Genomic DNA, 13,041 nt, shown 5'->3' with positions numbered 1-13,041 from the left:
GCAAAGCGCCAGCGCTCGCCCAGCAGTCTGTCGTCAACGAGGTGTCTTACTGGTATAGCATTGTATAGCATCATTTAAATGCTTAATGTATAGTTTTAATGTGCAAATCTGTTTTCAATGGATTCAGTTTACTCTAGAGAGTACTCTTATTTTGAAGAGATCGTCGACCGGAAGTCTTATATTTAGATTTACCAAAAAAAACACTGCCCAAACAGCAGCAGCCATTGTTTCGCTTAGTTATAGTTAGATATATAATTTTTCATCAATATGCGCATTAGTTCAGTGTTGAACAAAACTATAGTGAAAAGTAAACATACATGAAGATGCACACTGAGCAGCAGACCCAGATTTAGTAGCAGAAGAAGCCTGCTGGGAGGCTACAGCTCAGCTGTATGAATCAACACACTGTGATGTGTCATTATTTTATATGCATGTCATATGGGCATATGACATGTATAGAGATTATGGACTGGACATAACTGACTCTGTGTAGGCCTATGGGGTTTGTGTGTCTAGACCGGATCTGAACACTGAGCAGTAAAATGACGCGAGACACGGCCAAAGCATTTCCGGGGGTCCCCAGCCAAAAAGGTTGAGAACCCCTGGCTTAATTGATGATGTGAGACCTCATGTGGTCCAGATACAATGGGTTCATATAGATACACTTCACACAAGTGTGATTTTGTTTTATCTGGAGACAGTCATACTCCATTGACAAGGGCTCTTTCATGTTTCAAGGTCTCTTGCGGGAAAACTGAGAGAAACAATGTATGGAATACATAGTTTTGGTTTGTTTTTAAATGTTTTTCATCCAAAGGTTTAAAGAGAAAAGTTGATTGAAAACATAACATTGAAAATAATGGAAATAGAACTATGCGTTACCCGGTTTTATCAACGCACAGCCTTTGCTGCATGTCCATATGCAGATTATGTATCCACCCACGTACATTCACACACAGTCGCAAATCTATAAATACTAATTTCTATGTTTGTAATATCTCATATACAGTACCTGTCTCTATCCAATATAATAGCATTTCCCACTGCATGGTATGGCAGTCCCACTTATGGGGTATCATGTCCTAATAGAGACCCTACCCCCACCTTCAGAATTATTATTCTTTTGTCCAATCAGCAGACTGGGTAGGAGGAAAGCATGTCTCTTTCCATTATTCTTAGAATGTTCTGTTTTCACTGTCTTTTGCATAGTTAGTTATAGTAGTTAGTTATTTAAACGTTCCTGTTCTTGTATTAGCCATGTTCTGGCCCGTCATCTAATGGCCTATACCTGTAAAATCCTTGGCCTGAGGCCTGGTATCACAGCACAGATTTCAGATTTGTATTTAGTTATTATTGCACAACTAAGACAAAATTCGTAATAAATTAGAATAGATTTAGAAAAAACAAAAAACAAAAACACTTTGAGATTCCAAAAACAGACAAGCAAGTAAAAGCAAAATAAAGTAAATGGAACAGAATAGATACAAGGTATTATGTTCTCTCATGGACTATGAGAAAATGAAACCTCTAACATAATTGAACACAAGACTGCACAACGTTTTTAAAAGATTCAAACAGGAAACATTTAATCTTACAAACACCATTAAAAAGTCCCAGACAGTAGATATTCTTTGTGCAGGAACAATTTGCACACACCAACATTTGTGATCAGTCTCAATTAAGCTTTTTAAAAGGATACATTTCAGTCATTAAATCAGTTGAATCAATTATCAATTAGAGAACTACAATAATTAAATATAAATATTACAAAAGACATTGAAATGTTACACCTGCAACTTACCGGTAGTAAATGTGAAGGGAGCTTTAAACAGAAAACATTTAAGATTCATCATACAAAATTGGGAAAAAGCATATGTCCAATTATGCAAATATTGAATTCGCTTAAAGTACATCACCATAAAAACAAATTCCAGTAGATATTATTTGTGCACGATCACCGTAAAAATTTGCACACACCAAAATTGGTATGTCAGTCTCAAATCCCAATGAAGCTTTATAGTCACACAAAACTTGATTCAAATACATAATCAAATGTAAATATTGTCAAATCTTTGAAAACTGTTAATCGACAATAACACATACCCCTCCTCAACTCCTAATACTGTACCAAAACAATCTGCTCACTAGTCCAGTGTTGGACAAAACTATAATGAGAAGTAAACATACATTAAGATGCCCAATGAGCAGATAAGTAGCAAGCCCAGATTGAGCAGCAGTTTAATTCTGGGAGGCTCATGCAGCATCTCCATAATAACCCTCTCATCCTCCTTGCTTCCCTTTGGTGTGGTGGTCTGTGCTCCCTCCTTGTACCCACAAAACCAATTGATCAGACTCTGACCCATGCCACGATTTCCTTCCTCATCCCTGATCAGCTCTGCGTTTGAATTACCAATCTGTTCTCCAGGGGTGGTTGCCAGGGTTGTCTCTGTGTTTGCTGCTGGGTCAAGATCAGTGGATGGGAACGGGAGCTGGATGTCGACACCATCTAGACATGTCTCATCCAAGGGAAGATCATTATGATGGCTTTCATTACGATTGCTCTTCTCGATGTCATCTTGATCCTTGAGGGGAACCTTTTCAATGTTGCGCAGCCCCCACAAAGTAGTGGTGCGAACCTGCTCTTTATTTGGTGGGGGGGTGCAGAGACTGACCAACACAGTGACAATCCCTGACACCCAAAACAACCCTGCTGCCACATACATGTAATGGACATGTGTGATGAAGGAAGGCCTATCATCTGCTTGATCACAGAGAGGCTCACGGTAGATAAATGCCAGGATCAGACGCAGAGTACCTAGTGTGAAGCCTGTCATGCCTCCCCAGAATGCACCTGTTTCATTACAGCGTTTCCAGAACACACCCAATAGGAAGAGGGCAGCAATAGGTGGAGTCAGGTAGCCAGCTACTTCCTGTATGTAGAGGTACATCTGCCCGCCCTGCATTTCAATGATGAAAGGGACCCAGGCAATGCTAATGGCCACCATGAACACCACAAACAGTCGGCCCACGACCAGTAGTTCCCAGTGGGATGCACCTTTTCGAGCACTCTGGTAGATGTCCAGGGTGAATATGGTGCTGGCGCTGTTGAAGATGGAGTCTAAATCACTCATCAGGGCGGCAATCATGACTGCCATCATCAGCCCCCTCAGACCCACAGGCATCACAGACATGACCAGACGTGGATAGGCGATGTTAGAGCAACCAGCCTGAGAGCCACACACTGCCAAGCAGTGCTCTGGTCCAATGCAGGCAATCTCATCCACAAATAGGATCCGGGAAATCATACCTGGAATGACAATTATAAACATGGGCAGGACTTTAAGAAATCCAGCCATGAGTGTGGAACCCTTAGCATGAGCAATGTTCTTTGCTGCAAGTACTCTCTGGACAATGACCTGGTCAGCACACCAGTACCAGATGGAAGCCGGGGTTTGGCCAAGAAGGAACCCTGGCCAAGGCATGTCTCCGTCTAGAGGTCCACGAAGCATGTGCAGAGCATTAGGCTTCGGCTCGATGTGGCAGGAGTGAGAATATGTGAAGTTTCCACTGGCCAAGATAGCAGAAACATTGGGGACAGCCTGCATGTACTTTGTCCGAACACCCTCCAGCCCACCCACCTTAACAAGACTGATCGCCATCAAGCTGAGGGCTCCACCAATCATCAACACTGCCTGAAGAACATCTGTGTACATTACTGCCACAAGTCCACCAGTTACTGTGAGCAATGCAGTCATACCAATCAGAAAGAGAATGGACAGATAAAGGTTCCAACCCAGTGACTCCTGAATGAACAGAGCTCCAGCATACAAGTTTACAGATATTTTGGTAAACATGTAGAGCAATAAAGACAAGGCAGCAAAGTAAACCTTCAGCCTGTTGCCTCCAAAGCGTTTGGACAGATACTCCGGCATGGTGTAGACCCCTGAGTGGATGTACACCGGGATGAACACCCAGCCTAGTAGCTGCAGTAGAAGAAGTGCGTTGAACTCGAATGCTCCCACAGCAAAGCCACTCGCAGCGCCTGATCCAGCCATGCCTATGAAATGTTCACTGCCAATGTTGCTGACAAAAAGTGATGCTCCAATCACCATCCATGGCATAGAGCGCCCAGCCAGGAAGTAGCCACTTACAGTGCTGCGATTGGTCTTCAACATGGCAAAAAACCCAATGCCAAGCACCAGCACAAAGTAAAGTGCTACGGCAGCAATGTCAGCTGCCTCCATTCCAGGAGCCATTTTTACAGATTACTGTTAAGGAGAAAATAAATGTTCACAACCATTTAGTTAAAGGCATGTAAAAAAAAATACATTTGTGATTTTATAAAAAGCAAAGGAAGAGGAAGAACACAGTTGAAGTGCCTTTGAGCAAGGCACTGAACCCCTGACTGCTCCAGTAGAGATGCTCAGTGGGTGGACAAACAGTACTAGGGTTGCACTGATATATGTGTGTGCGTGCGTGCGTGCGTGCGTGCTGAAAATTGGGTTAAAAAAGAAAAGAAAATAAATGAGCAAAGGAAATGTTGGTCTTTGGTTTGCTGTTGGAAGCTGTGGTGTGTGGTATCCACTGGGAAGTTATCCACGAGCAGTCCAGCACTGGGGATGTTGTACTTTTAGAGGAGGAAGCTGCAGGCCTCGGGTCTAGATTCAGAATATTCCTGCAATACAGCAAAGACATAAATATCTCATTAGTACATTAAGTACTAGTAGAGGCGTTAAGGCCAGGTTAAACCCTATGAACGACCCTTTCAGATATATACATTTCCCCATATAAAACCATGCAATCTTACTTAAGCAAATCAACTGTCATTGGAATATAGTCACTCACGGTTCCTGCAGAAGGCCCTCACTAGTCACTACTGCTACTCTAGTCTGCGTTGTGTTGAGTGATGAGATAAGGGGACTCCTCTGGTGCTTCTCTGGTGCTGTATTTATTTCCTGCATGGAGTGCATAGAAAAACAATGGATCAGTTAAAACCGGGAATGCATCTGTGGCATTTTAGATTTTAACCACTTTAACCATTATTTTATACTTTGGCTATTCAAACATTGCAGATAGATTGGAAAATATTCCAGTAAAGTAAAATAAAGAAATAATAATAATACCTAAAATTGTACTTAACTACAATACTTGAATAAATGTACTTTACACATACTTAAGACAGAAAAGAAATGAGGAGAAACAAGCAATGAAACTTGTGCTGCAGTCAATGTGTACTCATACTGCTACAAATAAAGTACGAAAAGGTTCGCTTAAACACTCAATTTTAGGGGAAACGATTATACAACAACATATAGGGTTACACTATAACCTCACCTGGCAGTTTAAAGCGCATTTGCAATTTTAAACAACTTTGAAAATGAAATGAGCTCTGAACAGACTCACCTGGGAAGTTATCCACCAGCACTCCAGCAGTCCAGCACTGGGGATTTTCTACTTGTAGAGGAGGAAGCTGCAGGCCTCTGGTCTAGATTCAGAATATTCCTGCAAGACAGCAAAGACAAATAAATATCTCATTAGTACCTTAAGTATTAGTTGAGGCTTTTACAGACAGAAGGATATTCTGAATATTACAAGGGTCTTCAACAGGGGGTCTGCATGGGACCCCTAGGCCTAGGGGGTCCTCAGACTTACTACTCTCTCTGCTAAGGGGTCCTTGTCCTGAAAAACATTGAAGACTTCTTATACTGACATGTACTTATGAGAGAAAAATATAGTAGGCCTATTATGCAATGATAAGATGAGGTGCAGTTCCAGACTCTATAGCATTTGGAGATTGTGGAATAGTTGTCTGGCTACGTGAGACTACATTCTATATAAGTTCCAACAGGTGTCTGGTCCTGTTCTCAATTTGAGGGTGAAACTCTGTCTTGTTCTGAGAATAAAGTCACTCACCAGTTCCTAGTATAGCCATACAGTCTAGGCCTGACTCTAGTCTGCAGAAGGCCCTCCCTCACAGTCACTGCCGCTCTGCGTGGTGTTGTGTGATGAGATAAAGGGGACTCTGGTGGTACGCTGAAACTGGTGGCGTATTTATTTCCTGCATGGAGTGCATAGAAAAACAATGCATCAGCATTAGGTTAAGATGTCAGCACCACACCTGTCCATCCCCACAGTCAGCCATGAACAGAGTGAGTGAGTAGTGTATACAATAATATAGCAGGCTAGTTTTTATTGTATTTAAGATGGTCTGCTGCAAGTTACAGTTATTATATTACATTGATTATGTTCTGGCCCACCATAATGCAGTAGTAGGCAATAGGTGGCCCATGGGTCAGAACTGGCCTGCCAGCGATTACTATCTGACCCAGTAAATTATGTTGTACACTTCACAATATCTGACTGTATGTCCAAGTATAGAGAATCTAACCCCACCTGAAGAATGCTTTTATCCATGCTGAGAGTGTATGACAGGCAGGTGACGGTTTCACATTGTTTCTTTCCATATCAAGACCTTGAACTCCTACAGTATGCTATGAAAGAGCTTGTTTATCTCTCTTCAAAAGGCTTCAAAAGTATGACTGTCTAGGCCCAAATTATTTCACGTTTTATTTTTCCTTCCTTTACCTTTACTGAACTAAATGTCCTCAAATGCAACATTCCATGATGTGGCCTGCACAAAATGATTACCCAATCTTTTCTATCATTTGATTACACACAGTCCTATCACTGTAAAAGTTTTTATTTATTAACTTTTATATCAAGTTATTATATAGTTTATACAATATATGGTATATATAATATAGTTATTATATTTCTTTATATAAATATAATTTATAGGCTATCCCCCTTTTTGAGATCTGGGGCTTATCACACTATAACCTCACCTCACATTTAAAGTGCAACAACTTTGAAAATGAAATTAGCTCTGAACAGACTCACCTTCCCCGCAGTCGGCCATGAACAGAGTGAGGATGGAAGGGAGTGGCATGCTGAACACATCAAAGCAGTGCATGCAGGATGACAGCGTCATTACATTACCTCCTCCACTTTTGGCTCCTAGCTCCCTTCCTTATCACCCTCTGGGGCGGCGGTGGCTCAGGGATAGAGTTTCCGTATGGTAACCGCAAGGTCGCCAGTTCGAACCCGGGCTCCCCCAGAGTTAGTGTCGAAGTGTCCTTGAGCAAGACACTGAACCCCTAATTACTCCTGGTGTGCTGGTTGGTACCTTGCATGGTTTCCGCTGCCATCAGTGTGTGAATGTGTGTGTGAATGGGTGAATGTAATGCACAATCTATGTAAAGCGCCTTGGATAAAGGCGCTATATAAATGCACCATTTACCTCTCCCCTGACATTTTCAGGCAGCAAGGTTGTCTCCTCTTGACTATCTGTAGCCCTCAACGACTGGACGCCAGAGTCTCTTCCAAGTTCCCTATGAACTCTCTGAACTCTGAAGTATTAAAGTCGAATGGAGTTTGTGCCATTTGTCTCATCTGGTCTACTGAGGGTTTCCTGTTCTTCTTTAGGGCACAGATGCTCTGTTTCGTTTTCCTTGATTGCTCTGGAATTTATGATGATTGACAGAAGCAAGACTCCACAGAGTTGAGGATTATGGAGCCTTGCAAAGCTTTGATTACCACCGTGGTGCAGTTCCAGCCTATTGATTGATTGATTGAAATATTTATTAACAGTTTGCAGAATTACAGTACATTTCAAGCACAAACTCAATACAAAGACTGTTAACTGTGAGTGGACGACCCAATTAAGCATTACACTTGTTTACAAGAGGGTCCACCTTGTTCAATTCATCAAAACATTTAGAGACGTACAAATAGACACTTCTATATACCGATAGTCAAAGAACAGAACAGGAATTCATCATAAGGGAGGTAAAAAGGGAAAAGAAACATATACAGTAAGGGGAAAAAGGGGTGGGCGGTGGGGGGGGATTCAGATTTTACGGGGGCCAGTTTCGAATTGCAGCCGTCCGTAGGTGCCCTTTGAGAGCGGTTTTGAAGGAGTCAAGGGATTTGTATGTCTTAATGACTGTTGGTAGCCAGGGCGTTCCACATTTTGGTGGCATAGGAGCGAAAATAATTTAGTCCCTTGTTTGTGCCGAATCTGGTTCGTTGCACTCCCTCTGGTATTGTGGGTGTGGACTTCGTTAACATTAAGGAAGTATCTAGACAGGTACATGGGTATCTTGGTGGTGTATCGAATCTTGTGGACCAGACCCATTGCAAGATGCTGTACTCTGTCGTCGACACTAAGCCATTCCAGCCTGTCAAAGTGGGCAGGGGTGAGGTGGGTTCGGGGGGTGAGGCCAAGTAGGAGCCTGACCAGTTTGTTTTGGGAAGTCTGGAGCCTAGTTTTAAGGGCCTTTGAGGTGCTGTGGTACCAGGAGGTGCATGCATAGTCAAAGAAACCTTGTACGAGGGCTCCTGTTAAGGTCTTCAAGGTAAAGGAATCTTGTTCTTTGGTTGACTTTTTTGATTACGTTGGTGGCCATTTTATCACCGGAAAGATTAGCCTCCAGGATGGAACCTAGGTAGGTAATTTCATCGTTACGTGTGATAACATTGTCACCCACTCTAACCAAGAAGCCATTTGCCTTGCTGAGATTACTATTAGATCCGAAGAGAATGGATTCAGTTCCCAGGTGTAAAGATAGTTTGTTATCAGCGAGCCAGGTGCAGATTCTACCGAGTTCAGAGCTGAGGGCCTTTTCAACCTGCAGTTTGTTCCTGTCCGAGGCTAGCAGTGCCGAGTCATCTGCGAACAGGAACAAGTTGCAGTCACAAGCTGATGTCATGTCGTTTACATATATTAGGAACAGTAAAGGCCCTAGTATGCTTCCTTGTGGAACGCCACAGCTCACTGGGAGGGGGGGGGACAGTGTTCCATTCACCTCCACCATCTGTTCTCTCCCCTCCAGGTAGGATAGCATCCAGCTCACTTATGTGCTATAGAAACCAATTGCTTTTAGCTTGTTAACCAGTATGGAGTGGTTCACGGTGTCAAAAGCCTTTTGGAGGTCCAGCATGACCATGTCGCAGTATTTGCCAGCATCCACCTCATGTTTGATGTGGTCGCTCAAATAGAGAAGGCATGTGTCAGTGGAGTGGGATGTTCTGAAGCCAGATTGGAACTCGTACATTCATTTATTTGTGGCAAGATACTTTTCAACCTGTTCATAGACTATTTTTTCCATCACTTTCGAGATGGAGCTTAGAATAGAAATAGGCCGGTAGTTGCCGGGGTCTAATTTACTCCCTTTCTTGTGCAAGGGGGTTACTTTGGCCAGTTTGAAATCTTGGGGGACCTGTCCCTGTTTGATGGAGAGGTTTACTATGTGGGTGATGATTGGAGCTATAGAGATGGCTGAGTCTCTGAGAAATTTGGAGGGAATATTGTCATGGCCAGTGGCCTTGTGGGGTTGGAGGGCACTCAATTTCTTAAGTACCTCATCAGTTGTTACCATAACTAGTTTAAAATCGTCTTTACAAACACCTAGGTTTCTGGTTTTAATGTGCTCTACACCAAAGAGCCCAGAGTGGGAGGGCAGTTTGTTAACCAGAGTTGATGCTATGTTTGTAAAGAAGATGTTCAAGTAGTTGGCCACATCAAGCTTGTCAGTGATGAGAGTGTCGTTCGATTTGATGTTTATGTTTGAAAACCTTTTAGTTTCTGACCGCAGCCTAGTTGATTGTTTAGTAGTTTTAGAGCTCACAAGGATTATTTTTGTTTTCCTCTGCTTTATCATTGATAAAGTTACTTTTAGCTGATTTAGTCATGGTAGTTACAATGTTTCTTAGCTTGTTTCGTTGGTTTTTTTAATGACAATATAGGCTACCTGACGGTTTGATTTGCACATATTTGCTGCTACTAACTTTATCTCCAGTGCAGTGGTACAACTATGTGCTCAGTAAGGGGAAAGGGGAAAAGAACAGAAACAAAATCTTTTCTTTTTCCTCCTATACACAGGTTTAATGTTTGTCTTGTCTAGACAAACAAGTTTAATGTTTGTTTTTTCTGTCACAGCCCCTCGCTTCACACAGGTGTGATTTTTTAGAGCCTCCTCATGAAACTGAGGGGTCCGTCCCCCTCATCTGCGTGCCTGGGTCTGGCTTAGGTAAGCTCTTTTACCCCATTTTACCCCATCATTTTACCCCACGGTGTCTGTCTGACCTCCTCAAGGACTACACCCCTGAGCGGAACCTGGGATCCTTGGACATGGAGCTCCTCACCATCCGTCGCGCTAAAAAGCGGACCCTCGGCGATAGAGCCTTCTTTGTGGCAGCCCCTACCCTACCCTTTGGAACTCTCTCCCCTTGGAGATTCGCCAGATGCCTACATTGGACTCTTTCAAGTCGGCACTGAAGAGACATTTGTTCACTCAGGCTTTTGGCAATTAGTTCGCTGTTTGTTTTTTCTTTATTGTAAAGCGTCATTGGGTTTCTTGAAAGGCGCTATATAAATTCAAGTTATTATTATTATTATTATTATTATTATTATTATTTTAGGTAAGAGAGTTTACCTAAGCCAGACATATACATCTACCTGTATGATCTATATTTGAGGAATATGTCTGCCTGTCCTTTTCATTATCTCATCTCCTCTCTTTTTAATATATATTTTTTTTTCATCAATCTGCCCATTAGTTCAGTGCTGAACAAAACTATAGTGAAAAGTAAACATACATGAAGATGCACACTGAGCAGACAAGTAGCAGGCCCAGATTTAGTAGCAGTTTAATTCTAGGAGGCTCAGAGAGCATCTCCATAATAACCCTCTCATCCTCCTTGCTTCCCTTTGGTGTGGTGGTCTGTGCTCCCTCCTTGTACCCACAAAACCAATTGATCAGACTCTGACCCATGCCACGATTTCCTTCCTCATCCATGATCAGCTCTACGTTTGAATTACCAATCTGTTCTCCAGGGGTGGTTGCCAGGGTTGTCTCTGTGTTTGTTGCTGGGTCAAGATCAGTGGATGGGAACGGGAGCTGGATGTCTGCCCCATCTAGACACCTCTCATCCAGGGGGAAATCTTTATGGTGGCTTTCATTACGATTGCTTTTCTCAATGTCATCTTGATCCTTGAGGGGAACCTTTTCAATGTTGCGCAGCCCCCACAAAGTAGTGGTGCGAACCTGCTCTTTATCTGGTGGGGGGGTGCAGAGACTGACCAACACGGTGACAATCCCTGACACCCAAAACAACCCTGCTGCCACATACATGTAATGGACATGTGTGATGAAGGAAGGCCTATCATCTGGTTGATCACAGAGAGGCTCACGGTAGATAAATGCCAGGATCAGACGCAGAGTACCTAGTGTGAGGCCTGTCAAGCCGCCCCAGAATGCACCTGTTTCGTTACAGCGTTTCCAGAACACACCCAATAGGAAGAGGGCAGCGATAGGTGGAGTCAGGTAGCCAGTTACTTCCTGTATGTAGAAGAACAACTCCCCGCCCTGCATTTCAATGATGATAGGGACCCAGGCAATGCTAATGGCCACCATGAACACCACAAACAGTCGGCCCACGACCAGTAGTTCCCTGTGGGATGCACCTTTTCGAGCACTCTGGTAGATGTCCAGGGTGAATATGGTGCTGGCGCTGTTGAAGATGGAGTCTAAATCACTCATCAGGGCGGCAATCATGACTGCCATCATCAGCCCCCTCAGACCCACAGGCATCACAGACATGACCAGACGTGGATAGGCGATGTTAGAGCAACCAGCCCGAGAGCCACACACTGCCAAGCAGTGCTCTGGTCCAATGCAGGCAATCTCGTCCGCAAATAGGATCCGGGAAATCATGCCTGGAATGACAATTATAAACATGGGCAGGACTTTAAGAAATCCAGCCAGGAGTGTGGCACCCTTGGCATGAGCAATGTTCTTTGCTGCGAGTACTCTCTGGACAATGACCTGGTCAGCACACCAGTACCAGATGGAAGCCGGGGTTTGGCCAAGAAGGAACCCTGGCCAAGGCATGTCTCCGTCTAGAGGTCCACGAAGCATGTGCAGAGCATTAGGCTTCGGCTCGATGCGGCAAGAGGAAGAATATGTGAAGTTTCCACTGGCCAAGATAGCAGAAACATTGGGGACAGCCTGCATGTACTTTGTCCGAACACCCTCCAGCCCACCCACCTTAACAAGACTGATCGCCATCAAGCTGAGGGCTCCACCAATCATCAACACTGCCTGAAGAACATCTGTGTACATTACTGCCACAAGTCCACCAGTTACTGTGAGCAGTGCAGTCATACCAATCAGAAAGAGAATGGACAGATAAAGGTTCCAACCCAGTGACTCCTGAATGAACAGAGCTCCAGTATACAAGCTTACAGATATTTTGGTAAACATGCAGAGCAATAAAGTCAAGACAGCAAAGTAAACCTTCAGCCTGTTGCCTCCAAAGCGTTTGGACAGATACTCCGGCATGGTGTAGACCCCTGAGTGGATGTACACAGGGGTGAACACCCAGCCTAGTAGCTGCAGTAGTAGAAGTGCGTTGAACTCGAATGCTCCCACAGCAAAGCCACTCGCAGCTCCTGATCCAGCCATGCCTATGAAATGTCTACTGCTGATGTTGCTGACAAAAAGTGATGCTCCAACCACCATCCATGTCATAGAGCGCCCAGCCAGGAAGTAGCCACTTACAGTGCTGCGATTGGTCTTCCACATGGCAAAAAACCCAATGCCTAGCACCAGCACAAAGTAAAGTGCTACGACAGCAACGTCAGCTGCCTCCATTCCGGGACCCATAAGGAAACGCTCTTCTGTGCTAACTATAACAAATGGTTCAATATTTCAGGTAAAGGACGCTATAGCTGACAAGACAGAAAGACAGCTGAATCAACATGTATTATACGCGGCAACATGTGCCATGTGATGTAAGTCATTATTTCATATACATGTCATATGGGCATATATGACATGTACTGTACATATATGGAGTGGACATGACTGACGTCAGAGCGAAGCGTTCTAGAGCGGATACTGAAACAGTCTCTTTATGTATGTATGGGGTTGTGTGTCTAGACCGGATCTGAACACCGAGCATTAAAATGACTCCAGA

General features: G+C 43.7%; 2 protein-coding genes across 2 annotated transcripts; both read right to left on the bottom strand.

Annotated features, from left to right (window-relative positions):
* Positions 1-2,165: 2,165 nt before the first annotated feature.
* On the bottom strand, positions 2,166-4,256 carry LOC306931268 (sodium/myo-inositol cotransporter-like; the record flags this gene model as incomplete). The annotated part of the gene is made up of 1 exon (XM_079512567.1): positions 2,166-4,256. One exon carries the CDS (start codon positions 4,254-4,256, stop codon positions 2,166-2,168), a length of 2,091 nt encoding a protein of 696 aa, XP_079368693.1.
* Positions 4,257-10,637: 6,381 nt separating this feature from the next.
* LOC306931071 (sodium/myo-inositol cotransporter-like) lies at positions 10,638-12,728 on the bottom strand (the record flags this gene model as incomplete). The annotated part of the gene is made up of 1 exon (XM_079512253.1): positions 10,638-12,728. The coding sequence occupies one exon, from the start codon at positions 12,726-12,728 to the stop codon at positions 10,638-10,640; it is 2,091 nt and encodes a 696-aa protein (XP_079368379.1).
* Positions 12,729-13,041: the final 313 nt, after the last annotated feature.

The sequence above is a fragment of the Electrona antarctica genome (assembly GCF_951216825.1).
Source record: "Electrona antarctica genome assembly, chromosome: 10".
In the NCBI taxonomy this organism is placed as follows: Eukaryota; Metazoa; Chordata; class Actinopteri; order Myctophiformes; family Myctophidae; genus Electrona; species Electrona antarctica.
Note: the sequence above shows the minus strand (reverse complement) of the source record. Positions and strands in the feature narration are given on the sequence as shown.